At 35.5% G+C, this 23945-nt stretch overlaps 1 protein-coding gene across 3 annotated transcripts in view; it reads right to left on the bottom strand.

The window, feature by feature from the left end:
- LOC121734347 (serine-rich adhesin for platelets) overlaps positions 1-23945 on the bottom strand; it is a 63099-nt gene that overhangs the window by 11422 nt on the left and 27732 nt on the right. The window contains exons 2-5 of one of the 3 annotated variants that reach the window (XM_042124878.1): positions 18506-18531; positions 7537-7610; positions 5415-7334; positions 3790-5312 (exon numbers count right to left, since the gene is read on the bottom strand). In XM_042124878.1, coding sequence (XP_041980812.1) covers positions 3790-5312; positions 5415-7334; positions 7537-7564 — 3471 coding nt within the window. In that variant the 5' untranslated portion in view covers positions 7565-7610; positions 18506-18531. Of the gene's footprint in view, positions 1-3789; positions 5313-5414; positions 7335-7536; positions 7611-18491; positions 18532-23945 lie in introns of all 3 variants that reach the window. The other 2 variants (XM_042124879.1, XM_042124880.1) reach the window with 2 other exon arrangements.

The raw sequence follows: 23945 nt of genomic DNA on the forward strand, positions 1-23945 counted from the left end.
AGAGTATGGGCATATTGTAGTAAATATTTGACGTTACAATTTCCAGGTGTGCTACGCGACGTAGCGCGGCCGCGGCGTCGGGTGTCGTCTCATGTGAAGCATTTTAATGGCGATTAGCGACACCATCACCAACGGACACGGGAAGTTACATTTATTATAGTTACTTAATAACAGTATTGTGAAAGTGTGTCTGTCTGTCTGTCTGTTAACACTTCGCTATTAGGACGCTGAGTCGATTTCGATGAATACTTTCGGGTTCTAGAAAAATGTACACTGCGGCAAAATGTATCTACATACTGTAAATCATGCATAAGGGCGAAGCCAAACGAGCGTAATTTTTGAGTTGTGACTTGTGAGTCGCAGAATTTCTGTCGCGTAAATATCTTTTCATACAAATCATGACTCACAAAATTACGCTCGTGTGCAAACCTTTTAGTGATCGAAGGTGCTAACAGGACTTTTGTATGAAACTGAATGCAGCAGCGACTCACAAATTGCGCTCGTTTGGCTTCACCCTAATTAATGTGTCTATCTGCCCTTCTGCCTGTCTGTTACGTCTTCACGCCCAAACTACTGAACCGATTTTGCTTGGTATGAAAATACTTTGAGTCTCGGGAATTGGGAAAGGACATAGGATACTTTTATCCCGGAATATAGCACCGCTTGATACAAAAATTTTAGTGCCATGGAGTTGGGGGTGTGACCTAGAAGTTAATAATGCGAATGTTTGTCTGTCTGTTATGAGTTAACTATTGACGCTTATGACGCTGAGCCGAATTCCATGAAAGGTATGATACTTTGAGGCCCGGGAAGGGACATGGGATTGTTGGAAAATGTACGGTTACAGTATCGAAATTTCCCTCTTAAAAGGCCGGCAACGCACTTGCAGCTCTTCTGATGTTGCGAGTGTCCATGGGCGACGGAAGTTGCTTTCCATCAGGTGACCCGTTTGCTCGTTTGCTCCCTTATTTCATAAAAAAAAACAGCTCTACCGATTTTAATAAATTTTGTATGTACATTCGTTAGGCCTGAGAATACACGGTCTTTATCTACTTTTAATATTGATACTAGAAATCATTTAGATGGTAAAACAACTTTGCCGGTTCAGCTAGTTAGAATATAAAGATTGCCTTCTTTGTATCATGTTTGTTTGATACCTCTTCATCCAAACTTTATAATAAGAATAATAATAATATCTATGGACGCTTCACACCACGTCAGTCTGGCCCCTTAATACTTTTATACTATACATATATTTAAGATTTTTATTATATCATACACATATTTAATACACATCCAGACCCGGGAACATTGAAAAATTTTTGTTCCGTCGGCGGGATTCGAACCCGCGACCCCCGGCTTGAGCTACCAACGCGCTCAACACTTGAGCCACAGAGGTCGTCGATTTTGCTCACACTTTACGGATTTTGCTCACATTTTAAATAGGCCCTGGATTATAATTTATATTACAGCACATTAGATGCTTTTAGCACAAAAATTCTATATCAAAGTATATCAAACTGGCATAAAATTAATCGCTGATTTATATTAACTTTACTTTCCAGCATTAATTATCATCATCATCATCACCAGTTGCGCGTTCGTGTGTCACGTCCGAGGTAGTGAACATAATTTATCCTGGGTTCCGCCGATATTATGCTCACTACTTTGATGTGGTACGCGAAAGATCGTCTGAGAGACCAGGATAAGAGAAGAGAAGAGTAACGAAGTTCTCGAAGATTGTGAAGGTACATTATACAGGGTGTAATACAACTAAGTTAAACGGGTGTGTATGGGTCCCTTATACATACACGCCAAAGTTTTATAACTTATAGGTCTACCAGAATCTGATGGAAAAAAGTGAGAAAATAAATTGAATCTAGCAATACCGGGATAACTGGAATAAAACTTTCTCAAACTTTCGGCTCCACGAACCCCTGTTAAATTTCCAGGCGAGAGCGAACCCCTTACTTATATTGAAATCCCCCCTCCCCCCTACCCTTTAGGAAGGCGAATTCACCGCTTTGCGTGAGAGTTCGAAATACTCTGCCTGTCTAGCTGCCCAAAAATCTATCAAAGACATCCTTTGAAATCAGCTTGAAGAGTTTCATTAACGGACATAATTATTATCTAACAATGACTCCTGTTGCCACCATTACATAAATCTTGTCGCGATCCCCCAGCCGTCTAATGGCGAACCCCTACGCCATTCAGGATCAAAATGTTTTATTCCAGGGTTTCTCAAAGAAACCCTGGAATAAAACATTTTGATCCTTTTTTTTCTTACAGCGGCTGATTATGTGTGTAAAACATGCAAATATAAAAATTAATCCAATGATCAAGGATATTTTTTGAAAATCTGCTGTCAAAAATTGCCATCTTCTGGTAGACCTATAGTTTAGTTACATACAAAACTAAGTGATAACATTTTAGGGTGCGTATGTGTTCCTTATTAAATATAGATTTCACTGTGAAAGAAGCGGCAGTAAAAGAGCAATTTTTTTTGTTATTTGCATGGGCATTGGGACAGCGCCTCACGAGTCACGACCAGCGTCATGTTTTTACCATACAAAAAAGTTACTGTTTAAGCGCTGGTACTTTTACAGCGAGCTCTATATGTATAGGGGTTATCCATACATACGCTAACGTATTATCACTCAGTTTTGTTACAACCTGTATATAATATTATGCTCAACAGTCTTATTGACATTTAGGCAACATTTATTAAGTTATGTTGGTTAAATCATTGTTTTGCAACGACATTTTAGACCGTCTGTGTGTTACTTAAAGGACAAGAGCGTTTAGCCAAAATGCTTTCGTTAACCTTCATGTCCGAGGTAGTGAACATAATTTATCATGAGGTCCATCGATATTATGCTCATTATGTCGTATGTGATATGCGAAAGTTCAACTGGAAGACTAGAATGACAATAGAAGAGAAGAACAAAGAAATACTAAAATATAATCTTTGATGTTTGAGCCCCCGCAGACTGCAGACTTTTAGTCGGCCGATAGTTTGATCGAAAGCTTAATCAGTAGTAAGATGTAAATATGACGATGCGCACACTAAACGATTAGTATCGGGCTATCGGCCGATAATAATGTACTGAAATCCCAATTTGGTCAAACTATCGGCCGACTAAAAGTCTGTAGTCTGCGGGGGCTCTTAGGTATACTTTTTTAACTAAGTATTCTATTTAAAATATTGTTATTTGTTAGGTACTTTAAGGCTTTAGCTTCACTTTTGAATGTCGACATCAAAAACTTTTGAGATGAGATTGTCTTAATAGTACGGGAGTCCTAGAACATTTTTTTTTATTACGAGTACTATCAAGCTAATTTTTTGTGAATAGCTTCAATTTGATGACACGAACAACAATTTTATCTGCGAAAAATCTTGAAAGTGGTAGCTAACAGGAATAGGAAGAATTTCATACTTTGATTTGATAGTCTAACGATCTAATTTTTTGTATATTATAGTAGGTTATTAGTTATATAATTTAAGAGTAATATTGTTCTACAAATAAAATAGGCCATATTTTAGGACCATTAATTCAAAGTAGGTATCAAATCCTTTCTGTCTCTGTTAGTTACCACTTTCGAGATTTTTCGCAAAAAAAAATGTTGTTCGTCTTATCAAAATAAAGCTACTCACAAAAAAATTGCTTGTTAGTAATAAAAAAAAATTGTTCTAGGGCTCCCATACTATATCTAATAGTAATGATTTGTTAATTTTATTATTTATAAAACTATCAGAATGCATTAAACACTAGATTAAAAATCACTTACCAGCAATCCAATGAGCAACACCAATGCTATAACACCTATGGTGCTGACAGCGATGGCGATGGCTGCACCAGAGCCCGCTTCTTCTGTGAGCACTCTCGAAGAATTCTCAGTTGTCATGTCGCCGGCGAAACTCGTCAGATCCTCCAAATCATTCACCGACTTTGTTGTCATATAATCTGACTCTGTAGTGAGCTCCTGAGTTGTAGTTTCGACGATACGTTCGTTCGTGTCTGTTGTTGTTTTATCTTCTGTTGTAGTGGGTACTTTTATTGGTTTACTCTCTGTTGTAGTCGGAACATTTATTGTTTTAGTCTCAACTGGAGCTTTGGTTGTTGTTTCCATGGCGGGAGCTGTTGTGGCTTTATTAGCTGGTTCAATTACTTCGTTGCTTTCGCTGTTTTCTTCTGACGTTTCTATTTCGCCAGAGTCTGACTGCATTGCATTTGTTTCAGTTGTGTAAATTGTGGTAGGACTTTCTGTTGGTGTCAAAGTTGCTCTTTCAGTATTTATTTCAGTTGCAACTGATACAATTATCGTAGTAGTTTCGACAGGTATCGTCAATTTAAATGTTGTTGTTTCTTTTGAAGTTTCTTCTGAATGTATAAGCATAGTAGTAATTTCGCTCGTCGTGGTCTCTTCATCCGTGGCTTCAGTTGTTGTAACTATATTTTCAGTTTTATTGTCTACTAAATGCTGTGAAATTAAAGAGGTTGTAGGCTCCCATAGGTTGGTTGTTATTTCTTCATTAGTTTCTGTTGTTGTTACAAATTTAGGCCTATAGGTTGTTATTTCAATATCATCATCAGAAGTAGGCTCAGTTGTAGTTGGAAAAGCGGAATGCCAGACAGTATTTTCATCCGTTTGTTCTTCATCTGCAACTGTGGTTTCGGTTGTTTCTGCCTTTGGTTTATAAGAAAACCTTATTGTTGTAATTTCATAATCGGTAGTTGTAGGGACAACCGATTCTTTTACAGTTGCAGGCAATTGTTTTTCATCTACATTGACAATCACATCATCTTTAGGAGTTGTGACACCAGAGGGCAATTTCGTAATTGATTCAAAACCGGTTGACTTAGTTGTGTCAATCGGAGGAATTTTTTGTTTCCCAGAAGATTCGTTTGTTTCTTTATCGGTCGATTCTTTTAAAATTTCAGTCGCTGAAATCCACGTTGTTTTGCCTTCTTGTAGATTTGAAACGGTTGTCACTTTAATATTGGTCGCCGCTTTTATTGGTTCGATTATTAAAGGTTTCTTGCTACTCTGTATCGAAATTATACTTTCAGCAGCTAGCCTTTCTGAATTAGGTTCACTTATGCTTTGATTTAAATTTATGTCAGTCATCACTGTTGTTATTGTTGCTGATGTTGTTGTTGCTGCTGTTGTTGTTGCTGCTGTTGTTGTTGTTATTATAACTGACGCATTTTCATCAATTTCAGTTGCATTTTTGGAAATTAAACCTTCGCTAACAGTTGTAGTTGATAAAGTTGTCGATGTTGTAGACATAGTAGACGTTGGTTTCATGTCTGAAAGTGAAATAAAGTAATTTATTATTTATATATAAAAGCGTGGGAAAATACTCCCAATAAAGAATTTAAATAGTTAATGTTAAACGAGTAAAAACGAACCTGTAATTTCTCCGACTTTCTGCAGCTCATTTTCGTCAACACTTTTTTGTGTCGTTTCTGTGGCATTAGCAGAACTCGATGAAGGTGGAGGGCTTCGTAAGCTGGCTAGTGCCCAAGCAGTTAACGTAGGGGGTATTTCTAAATCACTGAGACCGGTCTGAGCCTCTGTAGACGTTGATGCTGTTGAAGAAGCAATGTTTGCAGAGAACTTTGTTGAACCACGTTTTGATAACGATGGTATAGTATTATCAGATATAGATGGCGAATGTACTACTTTTTTGACGCCTCCAACGTCACTCTGTAACACTGGATCTATTTCAGAAGCAAAGGTTGTTAGCACTGGTTTTGTAGACTGAGGTGGACGTTTTGTGGTAGTAAATTGGTCTTTTATATCAAAATGTTCCGAATATATGGTCATAGGGATACGAGTTACAGTTGTCCTATTTATATTCTTCCTAGGAGCCATCCATTTTGGTTTAATTCTTGGAGTAGTTTGATGAAAGCGACGTATTTGCTGTCTATTTGTCTCACTATGTGTGCTTTCTCCTAGTGACGTCACGCTGTTTGGGGAATCTTTAAGGTTTGCAAAGTTCAGTCGCTTAGCAAAGGTTTTATTTCTATTATAACTACTAGAAAATATTTTAGGATTAGTGGTCGGTGGAAAAGAGTACGATAAAATTCTTTGCGTTGATATGGGCATTGAATTTGGTGGCCTCACAGTCTCAGGTAAAATATTTGATGACGCTTGAGATACAGAGCCTGAGGTATCTGGATCTGGGTATTTTCTAATTGGAATGTCAACCTTTGTAGGCTGTGTTGGTTCTGCGCTTGTTTTCGTATTTTCTGTTTGCATATTTTCATCACAATCATCATCGTCTGTATCTTTATTGATGTTATAGGTTTCTGTTGATAGTACTGTCATTTCATAATAAATACTTGTTCCTTGTACATCTGATAGTTCCTTATTAGCAGTTCCAGCGTGTTCATTATCTAGATAGCGAACTTCTTTGGTGTTCTTGAAAAACATTGTTGATTTATTAGTAGGTGTGTCGTTACTCATTGTCTCGAAGCCAACATTCAACTTATGCACATTAGTTACATTAGGAGCAGGAGCTTTAGATTTTATCGTATCGAGATTTTTCAGTATGCTTTTTGATATTTCTTCGTATTTTTTATCAAAAAAGTCGTTTCTAGGAGTAGTGAGATCTGTATCGAAATCGAAATAGTTTGATTTATAAGAGTCCTCTTTCGATACATAATTATCTTTACTAAAATAATTTTTAAAGCTAAACGGGGTACTGTACCCATAGTCGGATTTTGACTCCGATTTACTCGATTTCGTATCGTCATCGTCGTCATTAAAACTAGGAAATGAGAAAAAATTGTCATCAAACTTGCTCGACGTGTATTTTTCAAATGATTCGTCTTCCTCATTATCAAAGTCTTCCTGGCTTTGAGTTTCTATTTTATCAGAAACACTGGGACTAGTACTCGATACATTTTTACTCGTTATTTTAGATTTCTTATATTTATGCATACTATCGATGATTTGTGCTGGTTTCTTAACTTCGGGTGTAGGAGTTACTATAATAACACTGGGTCCTTTAGTCGAAGTCACTCGTTTTAAAGGACTTTCACTAGTTGTTTTTGGTTGTATATTGAATCTAACTCTTCCTCTATCTTTGTATTTTGCATTTTTCTCTGTATTTTCTTCTGATGTCGTTACTTTAGGATTAAGCTCGTTGAGAGCTACATCAGGTATTTTGGATTTATGTCTATTATTTAATAACGTGCTATTACTTCTAGTATGCCTAGAAATCTTTTCATCTTTTGGAGCTGTGGCATTATTCGCTTGTGGTACAACGTTGCCGTTTACTTCTATACTTGATACAAGTAGTAGAATTACTACTGCCACTGCACCTGGAAAATATTCAAGGAATAAAATTAATGCAAAATCTGATAGTTTTATTTATTAACAATTTCAGTAAGTACCTAGTGAACTATTATTATTATAGCAGACTGTTACTACAATTTTGTAATTAGAAATATTAAGCATTCATGCCTGCATCATGTTTGGTTGAAATTACAATATTATAGCACAAAAAATGTTTTAAGGACTTACCTATGCATATTCTAACCGGTGATTCCATGACTTTAGTGTGTGATGTGTGCTCAACTCCGATCCATGTTGTTGATCTGTAAATGTGAAATAAATGTTTAAAAAAATTTAACACTTTTATTTTATCTAACTGGCGTATTGTCTCTGGCATAAATGATTATTAGGTAACTTTATTTAAGGCGGGGATTAATCTCAATCAAAAACGATAACCTTGCACACAACCAAAGACCAAGCGTATACGCATCGCAATAAGATTCATTTTAGCTTAGCATAAAACTACAGGTTCTCGGGCGAATCTTCTCTACTTTTCATGTTTTTTTTAAATATCTTTGGAAATAAATATTAAGAAACAAAATTGTTCGGTTAAAGAAGTTTTAATATAGATTTACTAACAATTTATTCAAATAAAATGTACATTTATCCTAGTTAATACTTATATTTCGAAGAAATAGAATTTTTTCGGAGGTAAGTTTGTAAATTAATTACAGCCAAAGTATTACGTTTTATTAAAATGTTTATGGTTTAAGGTATTTTGAATATTGTGCTTTATATCTCATATTTTTTAACACTTCGTTATTATATTGGAACTAGGTAAACCGGGAGTCACGGAATAACAAATTGGGGTTTATCCTCGCCTTAATGAAGATTTTGGAATTAACCTCCAAGTTAAAAACTTTACTTAGCTTAAGTAATCATTACATGTATGATCTATCTTAGTGCGGCCGAATGTAATTTAATTTAATAAAACCGGCCAAGTGCGTGTCGGGCCACGCGCAATATTATAGGGTTCCGTAGTACCGCTCGCCCTAGTTTTTGATAATTTTTATATGGTCAATGAATGTAGATTTATAACGTGTTTTATAATTCTAACAACATCTAATCAGCTCAGCTACGTTCAAATGAATATTTTTTAGTTCAGAATTCAGATCGACTATTACTCAATAACTTATTACTTAAAAAAGTATTCTTAGCCGTGAGAGTTTTCCTTTCAAATTCAGCAATCGGCATATTTCCTACACCCGGAAATTTTTTCACATTTCCAGAAGTAACTGTTTAGCTGGTAGAAGGTACTGGAATCTAACGATTTTTTCCACTTTAAAACTTCATATTTCACAAATGGATCCCTAAATCGGAAAATAATCTATGAATACTCGTATTACTTTTTGAAAACCTATCCAATAGCACCCTACGCGGTGGACGTGAAAAAAAATTATCCCCGCTTCATGTGCAGGGGAGGGACATAAAAAAAATATTTTTTAAAGATTTTACAATTTATAACAATTTTATTAATATATTGTGCATTCATGGCAAATTATAGCTTTGTAGGTCCTATTATCCTATAGTATCTGAGAAAAACCAAACAAAGACGGACAGATGGAGGGACAGAGCGAAACTATACAGGTTTCTTATTGACTACGGAACTCTAAAAACTTTATCTAGTACATTAATATTGCTCTATTTTTTATTACAAAGTTTTTAAGGATGTAAGCGAACTTAAAAAAACTGTGTTAAATAAAAGTGGTGACTACATGTTTACCTATTGAAATGACCCTAATGAACTTTCGGAAGCTGAAAATTGGTCATATTATTTGAATATTGGGGTCGAAACTTCACCCTAATGCCTATGTTATTACAGTGACCCAAAAAGTTTTGACATCGTCAGCAGTAGTTAATTTTCGGTTTCGACTTTAACTGTGAAAACTATGGCACTTGCAGGCCAGTCTCGAGTGTTGAGACTTTTAAGTGATTAATGATATAGGTAGAGATTAATAAAAAAGTTTTAGGTTATTAATAATAGCCGAATATAACCACAGAATAGATAATAGTACAAGTATGACTACAAAATTAATATTTTCACGCTTGCGGCACAGGCACACGTCATTGTTTACTGTCTATATAATTATATTAGACAGTAAACAAAAGGTTTTGTTCGACGTTTGACAACGTTTTTGTCAATTTATTCTTTTTTTTATGATATAAGGGGGCAAACGAGCAAACGGGTCACCTGATGGAAGGCAACTTCCGTCGCCCATGGACACTAGCAGCATCAGAAGAGCTGCAGGCCTTTTAAGAGGGAATAGGGGAGGGTAGGGAAGGAAATAGGGTAGGGTAGGGAAGGAAACCCCCCCCCTTCAGACCGCGCCTGGATTTTGGCCTAGTAAAGGTTTTACAAATACCGAAGCATTATAAATTCTTCAAAAACCTAACCTTTTTAATCTTATTTAGGAACTTCTAGGCAGTTATGCGCTCATGATCTAGGTCGTTGGCCCATATCTAGACTTGAAACCTGTTCTCTATATCTAGAATCTAGATTACTGCGACTACCTAGTACTTGGTGTATAATCTAGTGCTTTCTACGTGTACTTAATTAATTATTATTATAGTTTTTTATTATTAATATTATTATATTATATTGTATATTTCATACTTTAACATCAGCTCCATCGTGGATATCGCAGAGACAATAGATTTTCAATTGTTATGCGGCAGCCGGCTGCCGCTTGGGAATTGATCGGTTACCTAATAATTAATTATAAAATTAAAATAAACTAAATAATTATTATGGTGGGCTCTCTCACAAAAAAACACATTTTTTTCATATTTTTTGTTGCTCTTTGGATGTGTCCAACTAGCACTTAGCCAATTTTTGACCCAACATTTTTATGGATTCAGTACTTTGTGCTCATCACAATTGCCGCTGCCCGTGACAGCCATCTCCAATTACCGCCCACCATTAACATTGCCCCAGATGTACAAGGCTACCAGAAAACACCGGAGTCATTCAAAGTCAGGACAAAACAAATGTTCAGTGTCTGATTTGATCTTTAGATTTGTCTTGAAGTAAGTGCAGGTAGAAGTCACATTGGGCTTGTTGTCAAAGGATCAATTATTGTTATTGATGGAATGACCATTAAACATGCTCGCATTATGTACACAACGTACTGTAAGGAACAGAACAAAATACTGTATGATGATGTGAACTTACAAACGCAAGAGACGGGGCTTAAATCTTGAGCAGCAGGTCACAATAGTACAGTCGCAACAGTAAACAACCAGTTATGATGCTGAGTACGGATATTTACTCTTCCTTGACCAAAGTTCAAAATTAAACGTATCACGATTCACGGGCCATTAGAATTTAATATGTATTACGTGATTTCACTGAATTATCAAAAAGTCGTAAGACGAAGACACTGGACACAGTAGACACCGGCGCGGTGCCGGGACGGAAGAAATATATATTTTTTTATGAAATAAGGGGGCAAACGAGCAAACGGGTCACCTGATACTCGCAGCATCAGAAGAGCTGCAGTCAAAATCTTCATTTGGTTCATGTTGATATAAAGGTTACCAAAAAATTTTAAACCCGACAAAATCAAAAGTGATGTGCCATCATTGTACGTATTTATTGCAAGTATTTGAAGTTGCATAGTTTATAACCTGCAGCCTATACTTTAGAATGTTTTAGATTTTAACAGACCAAAATGAATTAAGGATTACACATACATTTGGAGCTTTTATTATAGCTATTATATTATAGTTATATAGGTATAATATTAGCTTTTATTATAGAAAGTATCGACTTATTAACGCTTCTTCGGCTCAGTAAATCACAGACCAATGGACATCACTCCAATGTAATTACTGCCACAAACTTTAATTTCGATTGTGACACGAATACAAATAAAAAACTTAACGCAACATCCATGAAATATCAATAAAACTACTAGAGGTCATAGCTTCATTGCAGAAATAACAGTTTATAGAGCAATATTTATAATTGCGTCGCGTTGTACCAACATGGCAACATCCAAGCTTCCCGCTGCATTGCTTCGCAAGTACAAACAGACAAAAACTTTAATTGTGTTTGTAATATACTAAAATAAGTTTCAAAACTAATTATATATTTTGTTCCAACAGTTTTTGTACAGAATTATTAGTTCCCCAAAAGTTTAAAATAAACAGCTCGTAAATATTTCGTGATTATATCATGACGACTTCCGAAAATGTCATCATCATATCAGCCTATAGTCGTCCACTGCTGGACATAGGCCTCTCTCAATGAACGCCAAAATGACCGATCTCCTGCTACTCGCATCCAACATGGGCCTGCAACTAAGCGGAGATCGTAGTCCCATCTAGTTGGAGGTCGACCTACACCCCGATTTCCCAGCCTTGGTCTCCATTCCAGAGTAAGTTTACTCCAGCGATCGTCTGTTCTTCGAGCTACGTGACCAGCCCAGTTCCACTTCAGCGTAATGATTCTCTGCACTATGTCGCCGAAGATGTACCATCGAGGAAATTGATTCCTAGGCAATTGACGTACCAACTTCATTTGGACGGATCATATCAATATTTGTGATCTGTCGACTGTCGGCTGAGTTTAACGTATTAAAGCACCAAGAGTCAAGACAGACCAAACTACGTAGGTCCTCTGCCTAGGGATCATCTTCTCTAATAACTACTAACCAAGTCCAGTTAAATATTATATCATAATCAATGATATTCCACTTATACAGATATGTTACGTCCATACTATTTTCCGGCTTAAATCTCTTCCGAACAATTTTCAAATTCAAAATTGCAAACATTGACAAATTTGACAGATAAGTGAAACAAAAGATACGAAAAACCATTTACATAAAAGAGACAGTTCTATTTTAAACGTCGAATCGTATCGCTGTCTCTTTCTTCGTCTGAGCTATGACGAAAATTCGATTTTTTCCAGATTGTTCGAAAAAATAATTGAAAATGTAAATAATCGAGGTATTTATTGCAATCAAGACATGTGGTAAGAGATTCCATGTGTTTTGTTTCGAGTCATAATTGGTACATTTTCGAAACACGCACGACGTCATTTTCAATTTATTTAGGTAAGACAAGACGCGGCACGTCCGTGACTGCGCTCGATGCAGACAGACCAGACTAAACAACAGACGGCCCAATTGGGCCGTATTTGAAGCTTCACAACGCGCGCGGTAGTAACATATCTGGTTTGAGTATTTCATCATTGATCATAATAATCTTAATATCATCATCATAAATATTTAGACCTCATATACAGGGAAACCTATCAAATTCGGTCGTACCGATGCAGGCTGACCTCACCGGACTGGATTTGTGCATTCTCATAATATTATGTGTACGAATCTATTTAGGTTGGCTTGTGATGGGTCCAACCGGGTCGATCGGCCTCCGCGTGTATGAGCCACTTAAATGATACCTATAACTCCCCTATTGCTGTCTACTGTATAATGTATTACTCTTTTCAAGATGGTCGCGGGCCGCAGATTGTTCCGGCTTGCTTTAAATTCTAGACTAGGGTAAGTGATCAAAACCTGAAGACCTGAAGTTACTTTAATCAGAACTAAGTAAGCAGGCGGCTGAAACAAAACTTATGAATAATAATCTATACTAATATTATAAATGCGAAAGTATCTCTGTCTGTCTGTCTGTCTGTCTGTCTGTCTGTCTGTCTGTCTGTCTGTCTGTCTCGCTTTCACGCCAAAACTACTGAACCGATTGCAATGAAATTTTGTACACAGTTATTCTAGAGTCTGAGAAAGGACATAGGCTACATTTTGATGTGGGAAAATATCTTATTTCCATGAAAATATCGATGAAAATTACTTCGCATTGCGCGTGGCCAGCGCTCATCCCGGGGGTCCTGGGTTCGAGTCCCGCAGGCGGAACAAAAAGTTTTCAATGTTCCTGGGTCTTGGATGTGTATTAAAATAATATTTAAAAAATCTTAAATATATTTTATGTATAATATTATAAAAAATCCAGAAATATATCGACGCGATGCAATGAACATTTTAGTTCTAATACGATTCAACAGATGGCGCTTTATTTTTTTACTTCATTATTATAACAGAACTAATCATACCTACTTTATTATATATTATTGTTTTTATTCATAACTAGCTGTTGCCCGCGACTTCGACCGCGTGGACTTCATTTTATAGCGCGCGATGTCAACAAAATTGGTGTCAAAAGCTTTTATAAAAAAACCCTGGTACCCATTAAATCAATACAGCTGTGCAGTGTGCAAACAATAAGTACTTCATTTTTGTATGTTAAACTTTATATATTATGCCAAATTTTAAAGCTTATTTAGCCCCCCAATTACACAACTTTACCCATAAACTATTTATCATTGATAGGTTTAGCCCCAATTTCACCAACGTCTGTTAGTGTTAACAGCTTGTTAAAATATCCTGTCTTCTCTTTCATTCATATGAAAAACGAAACAGCTAACGTGATACTATTTCGAGCATTAACTTTAACAGTCGTTGGTGAAATTTGGTATTAAGGTCACTGCCTGCACAGATAAAGTACTGAGTTATTTAATACCGTAGAATAGATATAACAATCGAAAAAAATCGAGAATTAAATGTAAGATGATACCACCTCTTATAGAAAGACTTTTGAGCAAGCGTCAGCGCGATCTAGAAGACGCACTTTAATCAGAACTAAGTAAGCAGGCGGCTGAAACAAAACTTATGAATAATAATTACAGAATAACCGAAACAAAACGTGCAGGCTACGGCATTTCCAGTGCATTCCTATTTCCTAGCTATTGTAAATTGTGGGATAATCAAAGATCCGTTTATATTGCTGGTTGCATCAAAAATTTGGTAACTTTGATATATAATATTTGCTACACCAGAAAAGTCACAAGTGCGTTACCGGTCCAATTAATTAAATTTTGGTGATGAGCTCTCCGCTCCGCTGAGCTAATGTTACTTTCGTTAGAAAGCATTACGCATTTCTAATTGCATCATCTTAACCATACGTTTTTCATAATACTAATTACAATAAACACCATTCGTTTAGGAGCATTAAACTTGTAGTGAGTAGTGATGTCACGTAATAAATTTCCATAATATTATATACCGTTGAAATGTGCTTCAAAGAAAGATCTTCTTTCAGAAGAAGCTACGTTCGAGGATTTCAGAAAATTCGCTAGCGCGATTCAGGTTCTACAATTCCGCTATAGCGTTATTTCTGGTTTGAAAAATTGATGAACAATTGTCTGACATTATCGAGCTGGCGACAAAATTTCAACAAACTCAGTACAGCCGTTTCGCAGAAGTTTGGCAACTAATTGTAGGCATAGTTACACTCCTTTTTGTGTCCGAAGACAGGTCTTTAGAGCTCTTACGTCAATGCCCTGGCCCCTGGTGGATCTATTGAGACTCCCTTGTATAAAAGTGCTACCTCCAACCCAATGCCGTTCATGAATTTAACGATAATATTATGATTGGGGTTGGTGCTACGAACTTCCTCTGAGGTAGAATGTTCGTAGCGTCTATGGTAGCGTTGCAGATCAGGGCAGTTAAGGAGAATGTGGATGGGTATCTCATTTTGTATGAGTTGGTTCTTGTGTGACTACTAACAAAGCTCGGCTCGTCGGCTTGGTCGTCTTGACATAATGGGACCGAAAAACGGCATCTGCCTTTGAATCAGTTTCTCAGTTGGTAGGTAGGTACTTTGTAGATAGTGTACTTTTGACCGGGTTAGTCAGCATGACCAATAGGGGGCGTTGTGTTCTCATATTACACATCTGGCATCAATAACACGTGATTTTGCGGTCAATGAAAGTGATAAATGGATTGACTAACATTATTATATTATTGCCGTCGTCGAGTTTTTAAAACCGCCTAGCGAAAAGGTTTAACGCCTTCTTTACTTTGCTTGCGTGCAGAATTTATTTCGTGAGTCTCATTTATAACATTTCTATTTATTTATTAATAGTTTTAATTCTTATAACAGATTCATTCGAGTAAATATCTATATCTATATGCGAATGGACCATACAGAAGATAAATGAAAAGTAGAAATAATTCTCCTTTCTCATTCTTTTTGTCTAAATTTTTCTATAGATTTCCCTTGCTTTTGTTGACTGTGTATACAGGGTGATAAAGTTGTGACTAATGGTGACCGACAACATGGTGGACACTTTCCCTCTCTATAGAAACACGCAATAATATCATTTCTCCTCACAATTTACTTTTACTCCGTATTTTGTGGGTTTAATGTTTAAGTAGCTTTCAATTCTTGTTAGGGCCGTGTAAAGCCCAATAAGTGTCATCAAAATAACAGAATAAGGTAAAGACAAACTACATTGTTACTTTTTAAAATACTAGATTATCTAGAGTTTTATGAATACTAATTACTAACGATATTAATTGCTCAGATGAGATTATGCATATAATTATTGAGTATGAAAAGAGGAATGTGGAAACCACTTTCTTTACAAATAAATTGAACACAAGATAATGTAACATTGTACATAATACAACGTTCGATAAAATCGCAGGGATTTTCCAAGACTTAAAAAAAAAGAAGGGACACGACCAAAACCATTTTCGCAGATACTTCTCAGAAGAGACACTTTTTAGAGATATCTCGAGTCTGAGTATTTGAATTATAATAGTCAGATGGCAGACCTACGTGTTTTGGTCGCGTTTTTCACAAATCCAGCTGACAGATCACGACTAGAGACTGACAAGGGTTTAAATGAACGTGGTGAAAAAAGGAACTAACACCGCCATCATACAAAAACCCCATTTTTGACCGTGGTCCTTTACCGGCAGCGCCCCCGACCACGCGACGTTCCTATAAGGCTTTGTCGGTCTATAACATTAATTTAACATAAATCAACAAAATTAAGAAGATCCGTCAACTGCGAATGAATCAATTTTTTTAATAGTACATAATGCTAAGTACTCACATACGGTTTTGCTCGATAGTTTTTCTCCAAATTGAGCAATAACCACCGTGTGGACCGCAAAACTGGCAGCTCGAAGGCTCACTTCGAGCCGGCTCGATGGAATTAAATATGTCAAATATGTCATTTCCTTCGATTCGGAGTAAAACTATCGAGCAAAACCGTATGTGAGTACTTAGCATAACATTGTCTATCCTCTACTTGTTGTCTTGAGCAAGACGCTCGCGACTCGACAAATCAACACTTCCTTGTTACTAATCTAATACGACACACATCTATTGTAGATGATTATTTGTCTGCTGCTACCTTTTGCACTGTTCCTCGTGTTAACACTTTTGTTAGCTGTCGTGAGTTACATCCATTACTCATTAGAAAAGATCGTTAATAAGAAAAGAAAAAATGTGAAGATAACTATAGGTCTACAGGATCTGATGGCAATTTTTTGATGGCAGATTTTCAAAAAATATCCTTGATCATTGGATAAATTTTTATATTTGCTTATTTCCACACAGAATCAGTCGCAATAAGGAAAAAAAGGATCAAAATGTTTTATTCTAATTACCCCGGGCCCGGTATTGCTAGAGTCAATTTCTTTTCTCACTTTTTGCCATCAGATTCTGGTAGACCTAGAAACCCTAGTACAAGAGCTTGGTGATAACTGATAATAATTACTAGCTATTTGACCGAGCTTTGCTCGGTATTTGATAAAACACGAATTAAATGACATTTTCTATTTGACATTTGACATTTTCTTTTTTTATATATATATATATATATATATATATATATATATATATATATATATATATATATATATATATATATATATATATACATATATACACAAGAATTGCTCGTTTAAAGATATAAGATTATTATGATGAGCATAATGTTGTCAATTATGTTAATATTTAATTATTTAATAATGAAATGGATTAACAACAGTAGACCCTTTAAGCGGTATTTTAGGGTATTATGATGGCATATTGGATGGTAATAAGTTTCATCACAATCAATGTAGTATCAGAATTCAGAGAAGTTGATTTGGTTACGATATGGTAAACCCAGCTAGTCTGGCCAGCTACTATAGAGTCAACTTCGTATGAATCAATTTCTTCGATTGTGCTTATGGAATTATGCCATATATATTGTGCTAACGCCAAGTAAAAAAAGTTACTTTACTATGAAAACAAACTACATAACTGTATCTAATAATAAAGAATTACATTGTTATCGTACGGGTGTACCAGGGTTGGCGAGAGACGGGAGAAAGCGCGCGCTGGACCACGACGCGAACTAAACACGTACATTCCTTTGTGCATAAAACATCTCTTCATAGACTCTACTCTACTGGTACAATGGGGATTGTCCATTTTTTTTTTAATTTTGCTCATTACAAAAACATTTCGAGGAATAAGGTCAGTGATCGTTTTGCTGTATATAAACGAAAAAAATACCCATTAGTTACTTATATTTTTGAACAAATATGTTTAACCTTTGTTTGACCTTAAATGGCGTTAAATTAGCAATAAATTCGACCAACATTACGTTTCGAACTTTTGGTAAGCTTCTCGTATCAGCTTTCACATAATGAGAACTTGCATTTGACGAACCAGCCATTATAAATAAGATTGAAAGGAAATTTAAAACATACTCAGAGGTGAATTGTCCGCCGATGACGTCAGAGCGAAACTTTAAAAATTTATTGAGAAAAAACTAGCCAATGAATTTCAAAATTATTTAATTTATATTCTTAAAATACCCTATTTTAACGAAAAAAAATATAAAAAGTACATGTGATTTTTTTTGGACAATGCCCATTCGATCAAATGTTTAAGATGGCGTTAAAAGTAAAAGCCCGCTTTAATTGAATAGATTTTCGGAATGATAAAATTAGCTTAGACGAGAAGTTGATTACTAAGTAATATTGTGATCGCGTTGTCAAACCCATCCGCGATCACAGCTAACATTGAATTGACATAAGCCAACCACATGACGTAGGTCCGTCAACTGCCTAGCAATCAATTTCCTCGATGGTACAAGTAGATAGAACTTCTCATTTACGAATGTAGGGCATATTGCTATAGACAACTCTGCAATCATATTATTGGGAATCATGGATACCTATCATGGCCTTCAATGTCACTCAATTTGGAATGTAACAGCCTTTAAGGCTTCGAAGGCATGAAGATTAAGGTATAGAAACAAAAAATGTGCTTACTAAATCACAAATACCTTGTCCTTTGGGATCACTGCATTTTCTGAAACAAGAATAAAACCGTTATTAAAAAGACAACAAAGGATATGATAATATTAAACAAAAACTAAAGAAAACTTAACTTAAGAAAACAGTACAGTGCTCCCAAAGTGATAATGCACATAGAAATTTTCAAAATTTTACGACAATGGTCGTATTTCCCGAGCGACGGTAGACGATATTGCATTTTCTAATTGCATTGCGTTTAAGATACATGTATTAGTGAGTGTTCGTCGTGATATTCCTGTAGCTTTTGTAACACGGTCATTATTCACGGTCATTCATGCGCATTATTAATTTGGGAGTACTGTACCTACTTAAAAAACAGTAACAGTAAAAAATAAAAAAATATATATCTGAGTAATCCAGTTAGTCACAGATTTTGATATTTTTACATGGTAAAGAAACACGTCAGCTGTCTTCCTAAGTAAGGGCATATTAGGATTTGATTTGATGACTCAAGAGAATCACAAACCTAATTTTCGTATGTAAATCATTGGTGTTTGAACATACTTTCAATTGTTGATTTTCTAATACCTGGTTGTTACAACTAACAGGCGCTTCTGATTGGGTTCAAACATTAGCTATACAAAAACAGTACATAAATTCCGGGCCTTGGTCCTTTCTCCTTGGAGAGATAGATTTTAAAATTATCACGTCAAACCCGTTTGATTCGGCAAACTCCATTTTTTATGATCTCATAAAAATGGCAACTACTCAATCAAGACTAATTTATAATTAAAAGTATATAATATTTTCCTGTCGTTGTCATACTAGAAATGTAGTCCCAGGTCTTTCTCACTCTACATCACTTACCAGCCTTTCATCAGCTAAATCTTTACAAAAACTCCTTTGGCTATTGTAAGTTTTAATAGCTTTATTGAAGACTGTTATTTCTTTCATAAATTACTTAGATGTTATTGACCCCTCTAACCATATAGTTCAAATAAAACTAATGACCAATATAAAATAACCCCTAGGCCTGACACTAAACTGTATGTTTACATGAATAGTTCAAACGTAATTAGATAATTTGAAAGCCGATAGCCATAGCCCATAAGACCATAACTCATGGGATGCATAATTAATACTGTCATAGGGGTGAGTGACCGGGGTTAATGGTTACACAGGAAATATAAACATTTACAGCTATAGCCATAGGTATTATCATTTATCAGCTTACTATAATTTTTAGTTCTCGCGAAGACCTCAATTCAGAGTTTAAATCATCAGACAATATAAGAATAGGTACCTACCTACTTATTAGTAAAATAGATTGAAAGAATTAAATGAAATCAGCAAAGATATAAATATAAACTAAGTATCCCGGGTAAAAAAACGTTTCTGAGAGAGATCTCCTCGAGATCTCGTAATAATGTTTGCAAGAAAGAAACATAAAATATATGTCAGATTTGACATTAAAGTGCACAATTATTTTAAAGTTATAGCTCAAAATAGAGCTAGTAGTAGGTAAATTTAAAGTGCTGTTTGTCAGTCAACTATTGACTGATGTTTGCTTAGTAATTACACCCTCTACAGTGGCGTAGCTAACTTAGGTCATGTAAACTTTTTGGTTTGGAGGACTCCCCAGTAAAAATGTTTTTACCCTACTACGGTGAAGCCAAAAGGAATGTTGATTTTTGGCAGTTTGTTTGTATGTATGTGCCCTCGTAAAATCAACAGAGTGTAACAAAAATAAGTGATGTATCATCACGTATTTAGGGAGTGTCGGCCTTCCATACTCTCCACCCTGTCTACTACAGCTATACCAATATTTTCAAATGAGACGTCTCGGGATCGGTATTGAATATTGATACCGCGGGGTTTTTTTTTTTATATACGTTGTTGGGTCAGTATTTTTTTTAATTATTACTTGTCATTAGCTGACGCCAAAAGACCAGGAACTGGACATTCTAACTACGCAAATACAAAAAAGCCAAACGCTACGATGCTAATAAGTAATAAATATACCGTCATTTACTGACTGGTGTTCTTTCTGTTTACATTTGAGCTAAATGCTGTACTTTGTAAGCTAGCATTGGGGTTTTTCACATATTTTCATGTGAGAGGAGCGTGCGTGCGAGTGAAATCGCGTATTGATTATTCTGACTTTCACCCTCCAGTATTTGTGATCACTGCATACATACGTTACAGTATTTTCAGATGTTACTTTTCTTTATTTACAGTAGTTCCAGCTTTTGTGCTCCTTGAGATACATTTTGGGAAGCCTTCTCCTAATCGCATGGCATTTTTAATAGTTTCGTGAATTGTTTAATTAAGTATGCTAGTTTTTAATCATTTCTAAATTACGCTTTTTCACATCACCAGCATGTAACACGATTGATATTTAGGGTTCCGTACCTAAAGGGTAAAAACGGGACCCTATTACTGAGACTTCGATGTCTGTCTCCGTCTTCAGTCCGTATCTCGGCTATAGCTAGACTTCTGAAATGTTGACAGAATGTGTATATCTATTGCCGCTATAACAACAAATACTAAAAATAAAATTAATATTTAATGGGGGCTCCCATACAACAAACGTGATTGTTTTGCTATTTTTTGCTCGATATCAATAATGGCTAGGCACTTGAAATTTTTACAAAATTTTTAATTATATAATTGTTCTTTAATAATTGATAATAAAATTAAAATAAAATGAATATTTTAGGGGGCTCCCATACAAAAATTATAATTTTTGGACTATTTTTACTCTATAACGGTACGGATAACGGAACCTTTCGTGCGCGAGTACGACTCGCACTTGGCCGATTTTTCTTTACAAAAAAGGTACGCCTCTGCGGGTACGAAGTCAAAATATATTTTAGTCACAAATGAAGAAATCAATCCGTAATTTATATTTTATAATCTTTTATTATTATCAGATTTTAAAGCATGCTGCCGGGCGCGGCGGCCCGGCCGCTTATAACATTGTGTCAGTCGGTATAAAAATAAGTACGGTACCTACTTAAACCGATTAAATATTACTAGGCTTCCATAACATTGCAGTAGTTCGTAACAGAATTAAAATATTGCATAAATATTACCGTACGTTCATGGCAGACCTACACCAGACAACACGGAGTTAAATATTATATTATACCCCTTGTAAAAAAAGTTATGCAATAAATAAACTATATTATATTATACATATTATGTATTGAGTTTTCTGAAAAGGAAAAATTGAGTTCTAAAATTCCACCCGAACTTACATACCTACAGAGCAAGTTAAATAATTATAAGCTTTTAAAAAAAGATTGTATAGCGTGTCCGTTGCTAATGTTTTATTTTAACTATAATACAAGGTGTAACAAAAATAAGTGATAATAATTTAGGGTGAGTATGTATTCCTTATAGAGAGTTCACTGTGAAAGTAGCAGCGCTGAAAGACCAACTTTTTTTTTCACTTATGTATGGGGAAACTCGTGACGTTCGGGCGCTTGCCCATACAAAAGTGAAAAAAAAATTTGGTCTTTCAGCGCTGCTACTTTCACAGTGGGCTCTCTATAACGAACACATACACACCCTAAAGTATTATCACTTATTTTTGTTACACCCTGTATATTATTTTAATACTTACCTAATTATTGGACGTTTTATTAAAGTCGATTAAAAAGGGCATATAATATTTTCATAATAATTTTAATAATAATGATTATATTGATGAGATACCAGAATCTGATGGCAAATTTTGACGGCAGATTTTCAAAAAATATCCTTAAGGGATCATTGGATAAATTTTATATTTGCATGTTCAACACACAGAATCAGCCGCTATAAGAAAAAAAAAGGATCAAAATGTTTTATTCCAATTACCCCGGTATTGCTATAGTCAATTTACTTTCTCACTTTTTGCCATCAGATTCTGTTGGACCTATTATAGATCACGAGTCACGACTATTAATCCACATAAATATTCTGCGAATATTGTAGTAAGCAACTTTAAAGTTCAATGACTTGAATAAAAACAACCTACGATTTACATAATAATTATTGTAAATAAAATATTTTGTAAATTACACAAATTATACAATAGACAACTAGGTCACACTATACTTACTTAAGGCATTTTACAAATAATTCTACACTTCGATCATAATTATTATAATACATAATATTTTAAACGGCTGCAAAATTTTGTTCTCAAACCTCAATACTTTAGTAGACCTCAATAAGACCTCAATACTATACTTATATATTTTTTTACATTTTCCAAAATAAATTGAGATAATTTGCATACATCGTTGTTCTTGCAAAAGTCGCGAGTTCTTGGCCTTTAATAAGCAAAAGTTTTTGAAATAAGTCTAATATCTTAAATTTGGACAATAATTCTTATCAAACACCATAATGCTTTATAATCTTTATGCTATGAACGTAATATTATTCCCAATCTTCGTCTTTTCCTATATTTACAAGTTTCTTTGGCACTTCCCATAGTTTTCTGGTAAGCTGAGCATCTTTAGCAAGGACACTCGTACAATCCTTGCAATGCTTGAAAATTGAAATGTTTACCACTGGATCTCACAACTGTCAGATCAGTCGCTAGCCAGATGTATGAAATCGCAACTCTATAGTCCAGCTCGCCGAGCATAAACAGTGTGCTATTAGCACAACTTCTTAAAGCCTCATTTTTATAATTTCTAAAAATATCCGACTTGATCAAGCCTGGATCCAAACTGAAGACACCGACGCCGCTGCCTGCTCTTACTCATCTCCACAGTGAACAAAACGGCTGCCAGCTTCGCATTCGTATATAAGAAACCACTGGAATACCTTCCTACGTCGTATTGAGCAATGGAGGAGACATTGATAATTCTACTCGGCGCGGACGTCTGCAAAAGCGAAGCAGAAACGTGAACAAGAATGCTCCAAAATAATAATATAATTATTACCTACATCATTACGTGGAGGATTATCTTCGGTCCGTCAGACCTCTAGTCCTGCTCCAACGTTGTTGATAGATATATTCAATCTAGGCACCTGGATGTACATTTCATGGTCAAAGGTCCTTATGGACTTTAGGGACTCGAAATTGACTTGCCTTCCTACTACTTCCTTGTCTGCTACCACCAGCTTTTTGGCATCACGTCCTGTTATGATAACTCTAGCACCACGTCTGGCTAACTCTTTTGCAGTTTCGAATCCAACACCCATGACCCAAAGTCGAATCAGTAATAAAAGAACCAGTGAGCAGATAACAACCTGTTTAAGTTATGATATTGAACCCTACTTTTTTATGATCTGCATTAGCTGCACCGTGACCATAAATTTTTTTTAGCAAGTAATTGTTTTCTAAATCGTTATTTAACGGCATAATATTTGAACACACTGCATCTAAATGGTAAGCATAAAAACCTTATATTTTTATGCTTACCTTTATGTTTCCTCTTTTCAAATTAAAGGCAGACAGATTTACAGTGA

Source organism: Aricia agestis, chromosome 15 (genome assembly GCF_905147365.1).
Source record: "Aricia agestis chromosome 15, ilAriAges1.1, whole genome shotgun sequence".
NCBI lineage: Eukaryota > Metazoa > Arthropoda > Insecta > Lepidoptera > Lycaenidae > Aricia > Aricia agestis.